Genomic DNA, 17,533 nt, shown 5'->3' with positions numbered 1-17,533 from the left:
TTAACGTACAATTAAATCCAAACACATTTCTGTCCTTAAATGATGAAACATATTTCTATGGTAACATCTATGATCCATGATTATATCATACACACCTCCCAAGCATTATTCATAAAGAGTCAGCTATGTTTAGATTTGGGGATTTATGACAAAAAAAGATGAGGGAATTATTTTTCTTATGCTAAAACTCTAATCCTAACTTTTAATACAACATAAATAAATAATTAGGATACATAATTGGGCTAGATAGATAGATCCAGACTCTAGAATCTGTACTTACATAACATGCTAAATAGTATGTTGAACATTTTTGGTCCTCGTGACTCCCATATGTCCATATCATTACAGCTCCAACATCATGCTCAACAGTAGATGACAGGCATTGTGGATTGAAATCACCTTTCAGCAATCTCAAACATACATCAAACCAATCCAGATGTTGAAAAAAATGTAAAAAAGCACCAGAAGGTTAGTGCTCAATACGTCACGTTATGCATATCTCTGTGTTGTTATTTACACAAAAGGTTTCTGAATGGCAACCCAGCTAATAAATGCTGTCCAGTTTGGTGCTTATTTTGTGTCACATGTGGTGGTTTATGGTGTTTAGCAATTACAGCTCAGGTTTCATTACACAAAGGCGATGGCTGTCCTGTCTGTCCTGTCTATCTAAAAAAAGACTCACTGGTCAACTCACGATGACAAGCCTTTCTAGTGGATAATAATGTCCTTCACTTCAAGCTTTTGGCCTGGTCATATAATGCAATAATTGCTGTCACTGACATGTTATTGCTGAATTGTCGACTCCCTTGATAAAAAGCAACATGGTGCTACATCCTTTGTACATCTGTCCAAGGCTTTTGATATCATCACAACACTGTCAAATAAGCTGTTTTTCATTGTTGTTTTGATGAATCGTCTTACAGCTTGTTCAAATCACAAACTATCTTTCTGCTAGAGTTCAAACTGTTGTTGCCAATGGCTTCAGGGTGTTTCATAAGGATCAATCCTCTGCTAATTACTCTATATAATAACTAGGTTACCATAATACAATTATATTTATTTCTCAACTTAGTACTGCAGTGGTAATTTATATGCTGTCAGTGTCACCTGTTAAATCCATGGCCGGATTGAACCTGTTAAGGGCCAAAATGTTAATGTTGGGCCCCTATTGGCCACAGCACCCACTGTGCATTGTGCATGCACCTTCAAGGTTAAGTACAGATCACACAGAAGACTGTATAGAAGCTTAATCGCACCCTATTAGCAAAACTTTTTTATGAGTATGCACCAAATTAGCAATAATAATTAATAACAATGAAAATAGGCTTACGGGCCTCAAGATTCGGTATTACCCTTAATCTTTTACAGTCTACTATGGCATTACCTAAGCAAGCACTTAACGCATGAAATACTTCTCAGATTGTGTGACAAATAGACCTAAAATTAGCTGCAACCACTATTAGTTTAATTCTGACATAACACTAGAATATGTCAAATCTATTTAAAGGTAGCCTTATATCTGCTTTGGGGTATTGATACTTAAAATTAAAGTACATTTTCATAAGGTAGCCTTTTCTTGTAAAGCACATTCGTCTTTTACCACTCCTACATCTGACCTCCTGCATTTTTCACGTTTGAAACATTGCAACATATCTTCGCAGACAAGACTTTTATTTTGAAAGGCATACCCGGAAGTCCTGCCGTCTTGAGCAGGGTAGCTAGCTTGATGCTAGTGTGAATAGCTCACGATTACTTCTGAAGGACGGAAAGAAACATAGTCACTGCTCGGAACACTTTTTCATCTTTTCCACCGTCTCAGCGCGATAAGACTATATTAGCAGGTAAGATGTGAGCTGTGTATCAGCGGCTGGATTAATAGCTGCTGTGTTTGATGGCCTTTTGTCGCCCCAGGCCTGGCGTACAAGCTGAGCTGCTCTCTCTTCACAGGGATACATCACGTATGGCGCTCTTTACTTCGAAACGGTTTGCGAAGACCCGCGCCTGTCATGATAATTTCCCACATTTAAAGGGAAATATTCGCAGTTTTTTGGGGTTCCAGCACAAACATAATGTCGAAGTGTCATATTTTCCTACCACCGACCTTTATTTGCCTGCATGAAAAGGCCTTAGGAAAAATGTCTGGGCGTTAAGATGTTCATAGTGAAAATTGTTTTCAGTTATAGCTGGTTTGTTGGAGAAAGGGACACACACCCCCTTTAATTCAAAACTTTGTAGGAGAAATTTAAGGCACTTTTTATGTTTCACTTGTTCTTTTCACAAATCGACCACTGCATCGCCATGTAGTACAGGATTGTGATATGAGAGCATTTCAGTGAAGAGCAGAGGTTGAAATAAAAGATATTTGCCGTTATTTACATGGACAGCATTGTGTGTTTTGCACGCTGGCTCCGCTGCTGTAGCCGCCGCAGTGAAATCCTGGCCCTGCTATCATGGCTGTAACCGTACGGCTCTATCAAGGCGTCGCAGCACACTGCTATTGTGATTTTTTTTTTTTGTGCGTTTAAAAAAATAACCCACCCAGTTTCGTTTGTGGACTATTAAGGATTTAGTAAAACATTTTTACTCCTCATATTTATTAAATCTGTGGCGCCTGAAGCGCATAATGGACACCATTAAACAGACTATCTTTGCAAAATGACAGCACACATTTAAAGGTTTCGAGCTTCTCATATACTTTAAAGAACACAGTGATGAATTTTCAACCAATCTTGCATGGTTTTAAAAAAAATGTTGATTAATAATACAATACAAAGGTTTAATAAAAATGCAGCTGAAAATGATACATTGTTAATATTCAAATCATCCCAGCTCCAGGTAATGTGTATGTCTTTACTGCTTATCTACAGGCACTACGGTCTAAAATAGCATATTTTCACTGATTAATATTTCTTAAGACAATGTTATGGCTGCGAGTTGGGTCAGACAAGATATGGTAGAATGTTGGAGCAGACTGTGTATGCAAAATGGAAAACATGTTGCATCATTTGCAGTAAAACTACTCATGGAGGGGTTGTCTGTAATTAGAAGTAGCCCATATGTGTAAGATAAACAGGGTTGCATTAGATCTGGTGTGATTTAGTTCCTATTCCCTGTTCAGTCTGATTTATACCCGTGATGGCTGTCGTTAATTGCCAGCCTGGGTTGTGATGATATTGTCTGCAACTGTCACCTTTTTAATGACCGAACATAAACAACATTGATTGCCCTCCTCAAATATAAGCAGGATCTCACACAATTCTGATATTGGTCAGCAGTTTTAGCAGACTGTGGATTTTAGTATCCATACAGGCCATCAGATAATCTTCATAGCACAGTCAACCCAAATGAACTAGGATCAGAAGTTGAGACTGTCAAGCTGTAGTCCTGCGACCAATGTGTAGGCCCCGTGTGCAGTCCACCATTTAACAGTGTTTGTAGGACACATGGCTCTTCTTTGGGGACTTTCGTTGCTCTATTTTGGAGTTATTTGGAGAGCCGAGTCAAAGTTTTGTTTCCAGCTGTTTCTGGGAAAGAGTTTGTAATGGCGACCTTCCAAAGGGTTCTTTCATTATCTCACAATCCTCACATTTAGTTGGTGAAAGAGAACTTGATATCCAGAGTACAGTTGACTCCCCTTCGCGAGGACGCTTATGCAGATTTACAAATGTTTATCCCTCGTTATGAACACATTATTAACTGAACAATTTAAAACTCTGTTATCATACTACCCTACCGTTAATATGTTGGGCCATCATTGTCATCATTTATTTTTTAGCTACATTGCCAACGATTCTGGGCATCACCAAAGATTCCTGGCTCTTAGTTTGAATCAGATATGAGCTGTGATTATGAGCAAGATGTATGACGGATGCATCAGTGTGTATGGAAGCTGTTATAACGGTATACATGGCAAGGCTGGATGATTGAGTGAAGTGGACAATTGTTTTAATAATATCTATTTAAAAAGAAATACTAACCAGCCTGTGTGATACAAAGTTATCTTGTCGTTCTCACTTTAATATATTTGTGGGGGTTTTTTAATGTTTTTTTTTTTTTTTGTCATTAGACAGTTGGTCAAACAAAAAAGCCTTTGGTCATGTCGGGACAGAGGAAAGGAGCAGCAGCACGGCTGCTTAAATGTGCCTTCTGCAGAACCAACCGGGACAAGGAGTGCGGGCAGCTGCTGGTGTCTGACAGCCAGAAGGTGGCAGCCCACCATAAGTGCATGGTGAGAAGAGCACACTGTTCTAACCTCTTTTAGCCTGGGATCCTTCAACACAAAGTCATGCTTACTTGGAACCGTTGTTACACATGCAGAATAGTGAACAAATCAGCTCCAAAAACTGTGGATTTTGTGTTTTTCCTGTTGTTTCATTTGTTTATAAGCTAACAAAAAGTCTGCATTTCATAAAGAAGAAAAAAAAGTTTAGCAGAAAGAAGTGATTTATCTCCCATATTCTTGAAAACTTCCAATTTGTCTTTTGTCCTCTTGGTGATCCTGACCTCCAGGTCTGAGAAAACACTGCTCTAAGGCTAACTGCTAAAGCCTCTGACATACCATTTAAAAAATGTGGCTTAATAGAAAATGTAATTTTGTGAGTATAAGTATTTTACTGTGAAATCGGCTCTGATGCCTGTAACACATGGAATCCACGCTAACCCTCACAGTAGTGTGGAAAATGGTGCATCAGCAGTAGTCATGAGGGAAATTAAAATGCAGATATTGTACATATCATCATCATCATCATGTCGAAAAACTGCACAGACCAATTTATGCTTCTTATAAATGTCTATGCAGCTTTTCTCCTCTGCCCTGGTCACATCCCACTCAGACAGCGAGAACATTGGAGGATTTTCCATTGAGGATGTGAAAAAGGAGATCAAGAGGGGAAATAAATTGGTAAGTACCCCACTGCCCCTCTCAGTGAACCATTAATAACAGAGGAGTGGAGAAGGAGAGCTACAAGGCCCCGGGGTTAAGCTTTGGTGCTGTACAGATTTTATCTGAAAACTATAAGTGTATTTAAATTTGAACGTATATTACTTGTTGATGTTAACAGTACCACACATCCAAACACTGTGCATAATGAGAATATGCAGTAGCTGCTTTATTGAACTAATAATAAGTAATGATGATGATGCATGCATGTTTTTATATAACTGCTGTTTACTTGAGCATACGGTACCTTAATTGTGGATGCTTGTCTTTCTTGTACACACATGTTATATGTGTGTGGATGTATACAGACTGTAGTAGCATGACAGTAAATCCCTAATGTTTAATATCACGTTTTAATTGGGAAATATCAGCTTTTGCATCTAATAACATATCTAGAATTACATTGTTTTGAATAAACAGGCTGTGGCTCATTCCTCAATCTGACAAACCATTTAATAAGAGCATGAATTCTCCATGAGACGTTCTAACTGTTCCAACACTACCAATATGACCACAATGTTATGAGATGCACTGCAGCTGTCTGTAAGACGCCTGTGAATTTCAGAGTCTGACACTGAAATGCAATTGCATAACATGTATATTGCTGTAAATTAATATCAGTTTCACACGTTATATTTTTATTCTGGCACTGCACTAGCTCATGCCATGATAAAAAACTATTCTGTAAAAGTGTATCCATATATCTACAGGTACAGTGTTTATAGCATTATGTTGTCTTTCATGAATACACCTATATGTATTTACTAGTCTATATTGAAGAGTGCTCTTTTTTCATAACCTTGTTGTGTGCTTCTGTGACATTATTTCATGATATTTACAGATGGCCTGTCAGACAGTTGTGTCCGTCAGGTCCCTGTGATCTTTGGAGAGAAAATTACTAGTTACAGTACTAGTTGTCAGCCTTTTAGAATGAATGCTGTTATTGGCTGGGCCGTGACCCGCCGCATGGCGAGGGCCAGCGTTATGGATGGGAAACTCTGTCACTGAGTCGCTGAATGTTGAAGTTCCACCATTGGTCGGAGTGAGTGTGATGGCGTGAGTTTTGGGGATTCCCCGTGGGCCAATGCCCTTTCAAAATGTATTGGCACCACACAGGCTTTTACCTCCGCTATCGCCCATTAATCAGCTGATTGACTTCCTGAGTACATGGTGGATGTTGTTGCTGCTGCCACCACCCCCGTTTCAACCGTTTTAATGAACGGTCGGGCAGAGTAGGCTACATGCCGATTAGAGGTCGAATCGGGCCGCATTTTTCTGTCCGCCCCGCGTCCAACAGAGCAGTAACCGAGCCCGGCCCGAGCCCGACAGGCATTAAGATATTTATGTCCGAGCCCGACAGTTAAAATCTTTTTTTTTTTTCATACTATTGACACATATGTTTGTAGGAAGCATTCGGAAATGTCAACAAATGAGCGCATCAGCGCACACGGGGGGCAACAAGCGCACGTTAACACAGGCGCGCACCTACATAATAAGCTTTTTTAAATTTAAAATGTTCAATGCCTTATCGCACTGATGAGCCCGACCCGAACATCATTTCTAAATATCTGTCCGAACCCGGCCCGGCCCGTCGGGTCCTGACGGGCTCGGTTCGGGTATTCTTCCTCTAATGCAGATGAATGGCACACCGCCTCGCATGTCTGTCTGTCACTCTCTCTCTCTGAATGTGTGGAACAAGTTGGCCTACACAATTAAGAAAAAAAAGTTCCCAAACATCAGTGACACATTTATCATTTATTAGTGTGTGCTGTATGAACGGGCGTCAGTAGGAAGTGGGCGGCGCTTTCCGGCCTTCAGCAGCCGGTGTAAACCCGGTAAAAGAGCTACTCCCAATTACAAAGAAGTAGTCATCTTTGTGGGCGGCGCTTTCTGGCCTTCAGCAGCCGGTGTAAACCCAGTAAAAGAGCTACTCCCAATTACAAAGAAGTAGTCATCTTTAAAATAGAAGCATGTGAAAGTAGCACAAGTAAGCAATGCCAATGGAACTTAAGTTTCAATTTCCGGTGCACTGTAGAGAGCAGAGAAGAAGTAAACAGTAAAGTTGTGAGGTGGTGGTTAATGTACAGTGTAGGTTTCAGTTTGGCTATGAATAGATGCTGCAGCTTCTGAAGACCAACGTTTGAGGCTGCGGTTCATAATTGTCATGGGGTAAAACCTAGGTGTGTAAGTGTCCAAAGTCCTTTCTGACGCTCCATTTATGCAAGCTGTAGAGAGCTCCATATATATGACATCAAAAAAGGAAAGGGTCCATGTACGAATAGACAAGTCATGAGGTGGTTTCCAAGGGGTTGCAATCATTCTCTTAGCAGCTGTAAGTCCAGCAAATACAGCACGTTTCAGAATTTTAGAGAGCTGAACAGCTGACAAATCAAAACACTGATAGTAACGGGTACAGTATCGTTAATCAAGGCAGATATTTTGGATGCAATATTGTTCCAGAACTGACAACCAGGAGAGCAATCCCAGATCACGTGAAGATATGTACCTTGAGCTTTTAGTGGGCAGAAAGTGCATAAAGGACTGTTAATTACTTTGGTGAACCTAGCCTTGTTCTTAAAGATACAGGTCTGTTTCCTTTCCCCTCAGATGTGTTCTTTATGTCACCGGCCGGGTGCTACTATCGGCTGTGATGTGAATACGTGCCGGAGGACGTATCACTATTACTGCGCTCTGAAGGACAAAGCCCAGATCAAAGAGAATCCCTCACAAGGGATTTACCTGTAAGTCACTTTGGACTCTGGACTCTTCTGTGCACAAATCTACAAAAAACAAAATATACATTTTCTTTTGCATTAAATTCAATTGAAATATATTTCTTTTGCTCCTGAACATAGTGTTTACTGTCGCAAACACCGGGATGCCTCTCAGGTTGGCATTCAAGGTAAAGTATGCTTTAACATCTGTTATGTCAGTAGGCTGTGTGGATGATTGGATTTACAGCTGCTTACTCTTTTCAGTTGCAACACACATACAAACACGTAGACTCCATGAATTTGAGTTGTTTGTAATGATGATTGTCTATTTAAATCTCATTGAATATCTAATTCTAATACTACCACAAAACATGCTCTTAGAGCCGCTCGCTCCATCTGTTCTGTGCTTGACATTTGTTCTGATGAAGTTCTTAATGTGATTTTTGAAAAAATACAAATAAAAAAAATACACTCAGATTGTTTTGCTTGAATATCTTTTATGAACGGAAAAGTTTGTACTAATCATGATTGTTGGTACGTCGTTAGATGAAGAGGGAGCTGTGGCCAATGATTCCGACTCATCGCCTCCACAAAGTAGGGGCAGAGGAAGGTTCGAGAAGGGAAGAGCCAAGGTCGGATCTCGCGGCCAATCAGAAGACACCCGCTCCACTTCCTCACAGGCTGCAGACGAGGAGAGTTCCTCCCACGTAAGGCAACACATCTGTTCACCAATGCAGTCTGTGAAATTCACTTGAATGGCCTGTCCGCTTAGCCTGGATGCCAGCCAAACTTAGCCCCGCTCACAACATTTGAGGTCGGGAAGTTCGGTCTGGACTAGATCCGTTGTGGAGCAACTATGCTCAAGCCAGGGCAGGCTTTATACAATGATGGACAGATGATCAACAGTAACATAATCAACCACGTCACCGAAGAGCGCATAGGTTGAATTTGTTTACAACAAAGATGGCTGCCATTGTGTCTGTTCTAGAAGATATCGACAGCGCATTCATTTTAAAAGAGGAACATAGAACCGCGATCACGTATGTATACACATTGCCACACCCAGCCACATGACACGGAAACTGCCACCTCTGCCTTTGCTCTGTCGAAGCCTGCCTTTGACTTGCTCTGATTGGTTGTAGGTCTATCCAATTAAGTACAGAGGCATTTTCTTTCCTGATTCGGTTGAAACACGCCCCATAATCACAGTCCAATGGAGCAGTATCGGACTCATATTCTGACTAGAATATAAGTATGACCACGTCAGGCTACTATCCGCTGTATGTGGCTACTGTCCGCTGTATGAGGCTTCTGTTTTTGAGTGTTGTTCCGTGTGTTCTAGCGGGACAGGTCACCTCTTCGGGCCAGCCCGGCAGATGGCGGCCAGCGCTGTGGCTTCTGTCATGCTGGTGATGAAGAGAATGAAACGAGGGGCATGCTTCATACCGATAACTCCAAAAAAGTGGCGGCACACTACAGGTGCATGGTAAGTTTGATGTGCGCGGGGATGTCCGTTTGGGCAACATGCAGAACACTTAATGCCGTGAATGTGCAGTTGCAGCACTACCGCTTTTATCTTTTTGTAATCTATTGTCCCTTCCAGCTTTTTTCATCAGGGACGGTGCAGCTGACCACTACGTCACGGGCTGAATTTGGAAACTTTGACGTAAAAACAGTCATCCAGGAAATCAAGAGAGGGAAAAGAATGGTGGGAAGATGTTTCTAACCACTAAACAGTCTAACCCGTTTTTGAAAGAATTAAAAAAACGACTTTTTTGTTAATGACATTTTTTGTTGTTTTTCCAGAAATGCACACTCTGCACTCAGTTGGGTGCTACCATTGGGTGTGAAATCAAGGCATGTGTGAAGACCTACCACTATCACTGCGGCCTGCAGGACAAAGCCAAGTACATTGAGAACATGGCGCGTGGCATCTACAAGTGAGTTCAACTACAGATAAACACATTTTCAGTTAAAAATAAAGTGCTTATGCTTCAAACCAGATTTGAACATATATCATTTGACTGTATTATTGTATTACTTTTTTTTTTTTACATGGAGATTATTCCTTGAATGCCATTATTGTAAAGGTTGTTCACTAATGCCTTCTTGATTCTGATGAGCTTTTAATTTACACTAATGTGAAAAGATGATATGTTTAACTTACACTTTAGAAAACCATAGTCATGGATGGTCATCCTAGACTGGATCACAGAGCTAATTAATGCCATTCAGAGACAGATTTTGCAGAATGGTTTGTATTTACGCATCACATGCTTTTATCTAATCCAAACTTGATTATTGCAATGCTCTGTATTCTGGCAATAGGAAGGGAAACATTCATAGACTGCAGCTTATTCAAAATGCTGCTGCCAGGAATGAACACATCACACCAATCCTTGCTGCCCTTCACTGGTTACCAGTGAGTTGTAAAATTGATTTTAAGATTTAACTACTTGTTTTTAAAGCCCTGAACGGCCTGGCTCCTGCCTATATCTGTGCTAGCTCCCTACGAGCCGGACCGATGCCTGAGATCCTCTGGCAGGGCTAAGGGTTCCAAAATCTCGTCTTGTCACTAACGGTGACCAGGCCTTTGCTGTTCGGGCCCTTCGGTTATGGAGTTCTGGCTTCTTTTAAATCTCCTCTTAAGACTCGCTTTTATCGTGTGGCCTTTTCATAACTTTTTTTTTTTTTGTATGTGTGTGTGTGTGTGTGTGTGTGTGTGTGTGTATATACACACACACACACACACACACACACACACACACACACACACACACACACACACACACACACACAACTGTTGTTATTTATTGCTAACATTGTTGTATTATTTATTGTTGAATCTTAAGTATTTTAGTGCATTTATATTTTAATTATGGATCTTGTTTTAATTCATTATTTTACTGTACAGCACTTTGTAACTTGGTTTTGAAAAGTGCTATACAAATAAAGTTATTATTATAATAATTATATTTTGTTATCTCATATTCTGGTATGTATAAGTTATAAAAGTTTGATTTACTTCACCACATCTGGCCTAACCCTAACCCTAATCCCAACTCCACCCCTTTCCTCTCAATGCTCCAGTCACTACGCATGAGTGTGAGATTTTAGGGTGTCCTAAGGAGTTTTCTTGGAAAACATTTGCAAAGCCAATTATTTTTTTAATATTGTAGATTGTGCATGGTTTCCATCCACGTTAGCTGACTTGCAGTCTTCCTCTTCCCCGTTTTTATTGTACGACCACCGTCGTCTGTTCATCTGTGAAATAGCACCTCAAACTTGAAGGCTCTGTTCAGACCTGGCATTAACATGCTTCTTGGGTGATCCAATCACAAGTGGACAGCTCTAAGTGAGTCAGTTCACACCTGGCATTAGAACGTGTCTTCACGCGAGTCTTGAGTGACCACTTGGGATTGGCTCTCATTTCCCCTTCTCTATATGCAATAAACATGCAGCAGACACATGGCTAATGCAGCAGATGTTCCGACGCAAGATTACAGGAATGTCTGTAGTAATATACTACAGATTTGTGAATTTGGGTACATTTTATGAACCTAAAAAAAAAAAGGGTTTTTGTCTACCTGCTGTCCCCGGTAGGGCTGGGTACCAAATTCACTACTTTTTAGACACAGACCGAATTGCCTCTAAAGTATTGAGTATCGAAAAATGCCTTGTCATTTAATACCAAATTTCAATACCTAAGGAGTAAATCTCATCAGCGTCAGTGAGCCAATAAGAATGCTGCATGCTTCTACCAAAATCTAATAATGCTGGTGATTTGTTGTCTGAAGTTATAGAGGCAGGCGAGAACGAACGTTACGCACAGAGGGGGCTCACGTATAGGAACCGGTGTCAAAGTCACGGTATCGGCACCGAAAATCTTTGAACGATACCCAGTCCTAGTCCCCGGGGACCTTTGCCAGGCAACGCCAGCGCACAGAGCTTCAGACCTGAGGATGAGAGCAGGCGGCGGGAAGGTCACATCTGTGCAGAGCAACCGGAACAAAAACATCACCAGTATGATGATAACATCCAAAACACAAGATAAAAAGTGATTTCTAAGTGAGAAACATTTTTGACGCCACTTGTACTCCATTTTTAGTCATCGTGGACAAAGCCAGCAAATGAGTACGTACTTCCGCTTACGCATAGGACCTCAGTTGAGTAGGCGGCCCAGGACACATTTGTGTACACACTTCTAAAAGAATGTGGCCATCCTGAATATGCCAGGTCTGAACATCAGTCGTATTTCAATCCCCTCTCGTCCTTTAGCCAGATGTTAATGTGAAGGCTCCTGAGCTCCTCATCTTTGAGTGAGTTCTGTCCCTCTCACTTTTGGGATATTCTCTTGCCTTTGATGGATGTTTCCTCTTTTCTACATAGAGTGTAACAGAATGTGTTGAATCCTTTAGCTGTTGCAAGTGTTGAAATTTGCAGAAGCACCCAAAGTTGCAGCACTTTATGGTCTTGGTTGATTGTGTGAGAAACTACAAAAGTCACTTCCTATGTAATTTTCTCTGGTTTGAAGACATTAGTGTCTATAAGGGTCATTTGACGACCCTGTGGTTGTCCCTTTGCTGATTTGTGTGTGTGTCTGTCTGTGTCTGTCTGTGTCTTTTAAAAGGCTATACTGTAAGAATCACAGTGGCAACGAGGAGAGGGATGAAGAAGATGAGGAACGTGAGAATCGCAGTAGACAGAGGGCAGCAAACAACCTTGAAGGAACAGCTGTAACGCAAGTGAATGGCAACTAGGTACGTTATTAGTGGTGGTTGCACACAACTATTGTTAAAACATACAAAATGTCCACATTCCATGTCAAACGCGAGGTTTCAGTGTTTTCCTATAGCAGTAGTTGAAGTTTTAGAATCTGCTGTCATTTCATTGATGCCATTCTTACAGGTTGGCCTGAGGGACGTGACGTGGGATGAAAACAGAAGAACTCTAAGACGAGGGAGAGATATTTTTTATAATAAATCTTAGCCTACTCACAAAGTGGTGGTCTACAAGCCCCCTTCACAAGTCCTTCACGTTTTTTTTTTTCTCTCCAGTAAATGGACATGATGTCCCAATGTGCACCAGATGTCTTCTTGACGTGAAACCCTGTTTTGAGTTGACTGGATAAGCTTTTCACAGACTGGTGGTACTCTGCAGAGCACTGGACTGCTGCAGGATCATAAAAAGCCATGGCTAATCTTACCCAAGACTCCGTGATGGGCTCCCATTTCAAATACATGTATTATTTCCGTGCATAAGAGCCTATGGACTGATCTTCTGATTGTCTCACTGCCCATGTCCCCACAGGTTACATGACACACACTTGCTGAAATGGATGCATTCTTGCTTTTCCTTGCTTCTAAAGGACTCACTTTTAAGAGGAGTCTGTTTGTTACTAGTCTCTCTATCAAGTTGTGCAGTTTGATTACCCTGTTTCTGTACTCATGTCTTAAGAATACTCTTTTCATGTTAGCCTTTCTTTCTTGATATGTAATATTTTGCTACTGTATTATCATCATGGGTAATTTTTTAATATCTGGACAGTCACAATTACAATTTTTTGCCAGCATGCACTTGGATTTTGCCACTGTTCAAGGTGGCATTTTTTTATTTAGCTACTAAAGGGCAAAGTAGAGCTCTTTAGAGGTGTTGGCTTGACTTTGTTTGATTTACTGTTACTTGTATCTCTACAAATGTATCCATGAATGATTGGAAATAGAAAATATTTTATTTTACACATTTACTGAGTGAACTGAGTCTTTCATTTAAACGTGTGTCCATCAGGTAGTATGGGCATGGCTGGTTACAGCGTGTTAAAGGTGAAGATGATCTTTGAAGAGTGAGGAATGTCACACTAGTTGCAGTGTCATAAAGTCAGACCTCTAGAAACAGGCCATACGTGTTCCCATCTGGAGTATTCTTTCTGCAGATAAAGTACTTTGTGTAGATGAATTTAGGGCATTTCATTTTTTTGATGTACACATTTTTTAGCACTTAAGCAAGTCATCATTAGGTCAACACTATAATATCTTATGTTTCGGTTTCAGAGTGAGAGGTGAGAATGATAATTGATTAAATGATCACACTACCGGTATCTTTAATCTGGAACATTGTAGACCAGGGGTCTTCAACGTTTTTCAAACCAAGGACCCCTTAGCTGAGAGGGAGACAGAGCAGGGACCCCTTACTACATATATTGTATAAAAGGAAGTTGCCTATTAAACTGGGCCTACAATAACGTGTAGGGCGGCCTATAGCCTTTATACATACCTTTGTTTGCATAGAATACTAAGCTATTAAAATAATTATTGGCATGATTTTTTAAATCATGTTTTAATGTTAAACATACAATAGGCACAGTGAGTCCTTAGGATGAACTGTATCTGTGGATGACTACCTTACCTATAGGCCAGTAAGCCTATCAGCAGTGGGGATTTATATTTGCTAATAAAATGTTGGATTCATGTTAAGACTTTTTCATTTTTGAAAAAACTTTGAAAATTAATAATTTGGAGGCCCCCCTACATTGACTCTGAGGACCCACTAGGGGTCCCAGACCCCCTGTTGAAGATTTCTGATGTAGAGATAGCTAGTATTGTATACTTAGGGTATACTTAGTCAACTGTCAATAAAGTTTGTTTAAAACAAGGCTAAAACCTACAGCCTCAAACAAACCGCCTCAGAGCCATGTGCTCAGAGCACGGCATGGAATGAAGCTGTAATGCTAATAATCAGGTCTCAGGATAAAGATGCATTTTCATCTGATGTCTGAGACCTGACTGATGGTGATATGTCCTAATATGAACACCGCACTACTGCACTCCAAGATCATGATCATGAAGTGAAGACTGCACTTTTGTCAGGCCTGTGGGTACTACTAAACAGTGTATTCATAGAAGTCTGTACCAAGACGGCTGATATGACAATAGTTTTATTGGTTAGAAGCAGTGATGTTGCCGAGGCTTCGGAGCGTCTGTTGAGTAATCCAGGAAGTTTTCCATAAAGCGCGTACTTTATATTGAGGTTTGTGTCGTTTTAGACAAAGGCGTAATTGATGACGCCGCCGAAGGCCGAACACAGTGGAGAAAATATTGTTCCTGAAAAAGATTCTCCACTCTACATCATTTTCCTAGTCATATAAGCGGCTCACTGTCTTGGACTTGATTACATTGGTATTGACTGCAGCCCTGCTTGCCCCTTCTGTTTATGAAACAATTAGGCCTAATTATTTACCGAGGGATTCATTACACACATTTACAAGACAGACAGTTATGTAACATTTTACTGGCACAAAATACAGTATCACAGATGGTTGAGATCATCTGTAACATATCTGCCTGTTTTACACTCTTTGACCAACAGGTGAGGTGGTTTTGTGTGCACGTGAAACCTCGGGAAAATTATCCAATTTGCTGAAAAGCTTCAATGCTTAAAAGGTGTACTGTGAGTTCCTGCATGGTTTCAGCGCGATTTCATTTTTGTCTCAGATTGTAGGCATCTGTCCTTGATCCGCTAGCTGCCTGCCCCCTGAACACACCGTGACAACACAGAGGTCGTAGACGTCACACAAACACTAGGGGCACAGGCTGGGCACCAAAATACAACAAACCACGTTCCAGCCAATCACTGACAAGATGGTTGGGTGTTGTCTCCCGAGACCGGGCTTTTTCCACAGTGTATTGAGGGGGCAGGCAGCTAGCGGATCAAGGAGAGATGCCTACAATTTGAGACAAAAATGAAGTTGTGCTGAAACCATGCAGGAACTCATAGTGCACCTTTAACTAGAACTGCAAGCAGTTATGATGGGGTCCAGGCCTCCTCCCAAAGCTGAACGGTGGGGGGGCAGCAGGATGTTTTTATATTGTAAAAACATCCTGCTTCCTGATCCATGACTTTGATTTTATACAGAAAAATAAATATACGTACATCTAGTAATATATGATTAATTACACACATTTACAAGAAAAATAAATATACGTAGGCTACATGTAATATGATTAATTACACACATTTACCAGACAGTTATGTTATACAATCATAGGCCTACTTATCAGAAAATAGACACTATTGATAGGATATAATGGATTACCTTGAAATAGATTTTTTTTTTTTTATTATTGTTGACAGTTATTACTGTCCTGCGGTCTTTACACTATGGAGGATATATTTATTCATAATTCAAATTGAAAGTTCAAAGAGAAAACGAAGCAAGATCGAATTAAAAATAGTATTATTTGACTACGCTACTAGGAAAAATCATGCCATAATTAAATGTGAAATGTAAAAGCTTAAATGGAAATACTTAAATTAAAATCTCAAATAGAAAAAAAGAAATCATTTTATTTTAGCCTTTCCCCTTTATAATTTTCAATTTGACATTTTATCTTTTGAATTTTACGTTTTACATTTGACATTGACATTTTAAGATTCACCTTTTACATTTCGATTTAACATTAAGCTTTTCATTTAGAAGTGACAGGTGTCAGTTTAAATGAGGAGGCGTGGCCCAACGGCTGGTGGGGGGGGGTCTGAAACCACTTCCAGCTGACAGCGGGGGCTGTGAGTATTACTGGCCGCCGGCAAGCGATCCCGGCCACCGCCAGCTGGCTGTCACCTAAGACTGGAGCTTACAAGTCCGACAACATAGCGGAGCAAATGTGCAATTGGCCATCCATTTTTGTAAAACTGCCCATATTCAAACTGTACACAGTTAATTTCTCGCATAAAACAGTCTCAGAAATGAATTTAGTGGTGAAATAGCAGACGAAAAAAGCAATCAATTCTACAATCTAGATCGGGAGTTTGCCGTAGTAGCAGCAGGCAACAACAGGAAACCTTTTACAATTTCCGCCTGCTATTTTACCACTCATTTCCCCACAACTTTATCTAACTATAAGCGCGGTTCAATCATGCGAGGCTCAGCTGCGGCTCATCTAGAGATTCAGCATCATTGTCACTACAGCGCGTAGCGATGTGCCCCGGTCCCGGGCAAGGTAAGGAGACAGGCGCTGTAGCGGCTTCTCCAGCAGGCTGAACCGGCTTCCTCCCTCCCTTCCTCCCTTCCCTTGCCCGGGGCTGGGGCACATCGCTACACACTGTAGTGGCTTCTCCAGCAGGCTGAACCGGCTTCCTTCCTCCCTTCCCCGCCCGGGGCTGGGGCACATCGCTACACACTGTAGTGGCTTCTCCAGCAGGCTGAACCGGCTTCCTTCCTCCCTTCCCCGCCCGGGCCACATCGCTACCTGGATGTGTGATGGCTAGACGAAAAAAAGGGGACACGCCGAATCTCTATGAGCCGCAGCCAAGCCGCGAGATTCTAGAATTGATTGTTTTTTTCGTCTGCTATTTCACCACTAAATTCATTGTTTTCATTCATGTTTTATGCGAGAAATTAACTGTGTACAGTTTGAATATGGGCAGTTTTACAAAAATGGATGGCCAATTGCACATTTGCTCCAATATGTTGTCGGACATGGAAGCTCCAGTCTTAGGTGACAGCCAGCTGGCGGTGGCCGGGATCGCTTGCTTACCGGTGGCCAGTAATACTCACAGCCCCCGCTGTCAGCTAGAAGTGGTTTCAGACCGCCCCCCCCCCTACCAGCCGTTGGGCCACGCCTCCTCATTTAAACTGACACCTGTCACTTCTAAATGAAAAGCTTAATGTTAAATCGAAATGTAAAAGGTGAATCTTAAAATGTCAATGTCAAATGTAAAACGTAAAATTCAAAAGATAAAATGTCAAATTGAAAAAATAAAATTAAATGATTTCTTTTTTTCTATTTGAGATTTTAATTTAAGTATTTCCATTTAAGCTTTTACATTTCACATTTAATTATGGCATGATTTTTCCTAGTAGCGTAGTCAAATAATACTATTT

At 40.9% G+C, this 17,533-nt stretch overlaps 1 protein-coding gene across 3 annotated transcripts; it reads left to right on the top strand.

Annotated features, from left to right (window-relative positions):
* Window positions 1–1,676: 1,676 nt before the first annotated feature.
* On the top strand, window positions 1,677–13,399 carry phf6 (PHD finger protein 6). 3 transcript variants are annotated; one of them, XM_036005494.1, is made up of 11 exons: window positions 1,677–1,841; window positions 4,064–4,228; window positions 4,799–4,900; window positions 7,547–7,680; window positions 7,795–7,841; window positions 8,200–8,360; window positions 8,996–9,139; window positions 9,257–9,361; window positions 9,460–9,593; window positions 12,284–12,413; window positions 12,562–13,399. In XM_036005494.1, the coding sequence occupies exons 2-10, from the start codon at window positions 4,097–4,099 to the stop codon at window positions 12,411–12,413; spliced, it is 1,089 nt and encodes a 362-aa protein (XP_035861387.1). In that variant the 5' UTR covers window positions 1,677–1,841; window positions 4,064–4,096; the 3' UTR covers window positions 12,562–13,399. The 3 variants fall into 3 exon arrangements, with proteins under 3 accessions (XP_035861387.1, XP_031136082.1, XP_031136083.1); XM_031280222.2 differs by having other exon boundaries at window positions 1,683–1,841; window positions 4,071–4,228; XM_031280223.2 differs by having other exon boundaries at window positions 1,683–1,841; window positions 4,067–4,228.
* The last annotated feature ends 4,134 nt before the right edge of the window (window positions 13,400–17,533 follow it).

Source organism: Sander lucioperca, chromosome 1 (genome assembly GCF_008315115.2).
Source record: "Sander lucioperca isolate FBNREF2018 chromosome 1, SLUC_FBN_1.2, whole genome shotgun sequence".
NCBI classification, from domain to species: domain Eukaryota; kingdom Metazoa; phylum Chordata; class Actinopteri; order Perciformes; family Percidae; genus Sander; species Sander lucioperca.
This window is presented reverse-complemented; position numbering and strand designations above follow the sequence as displayed.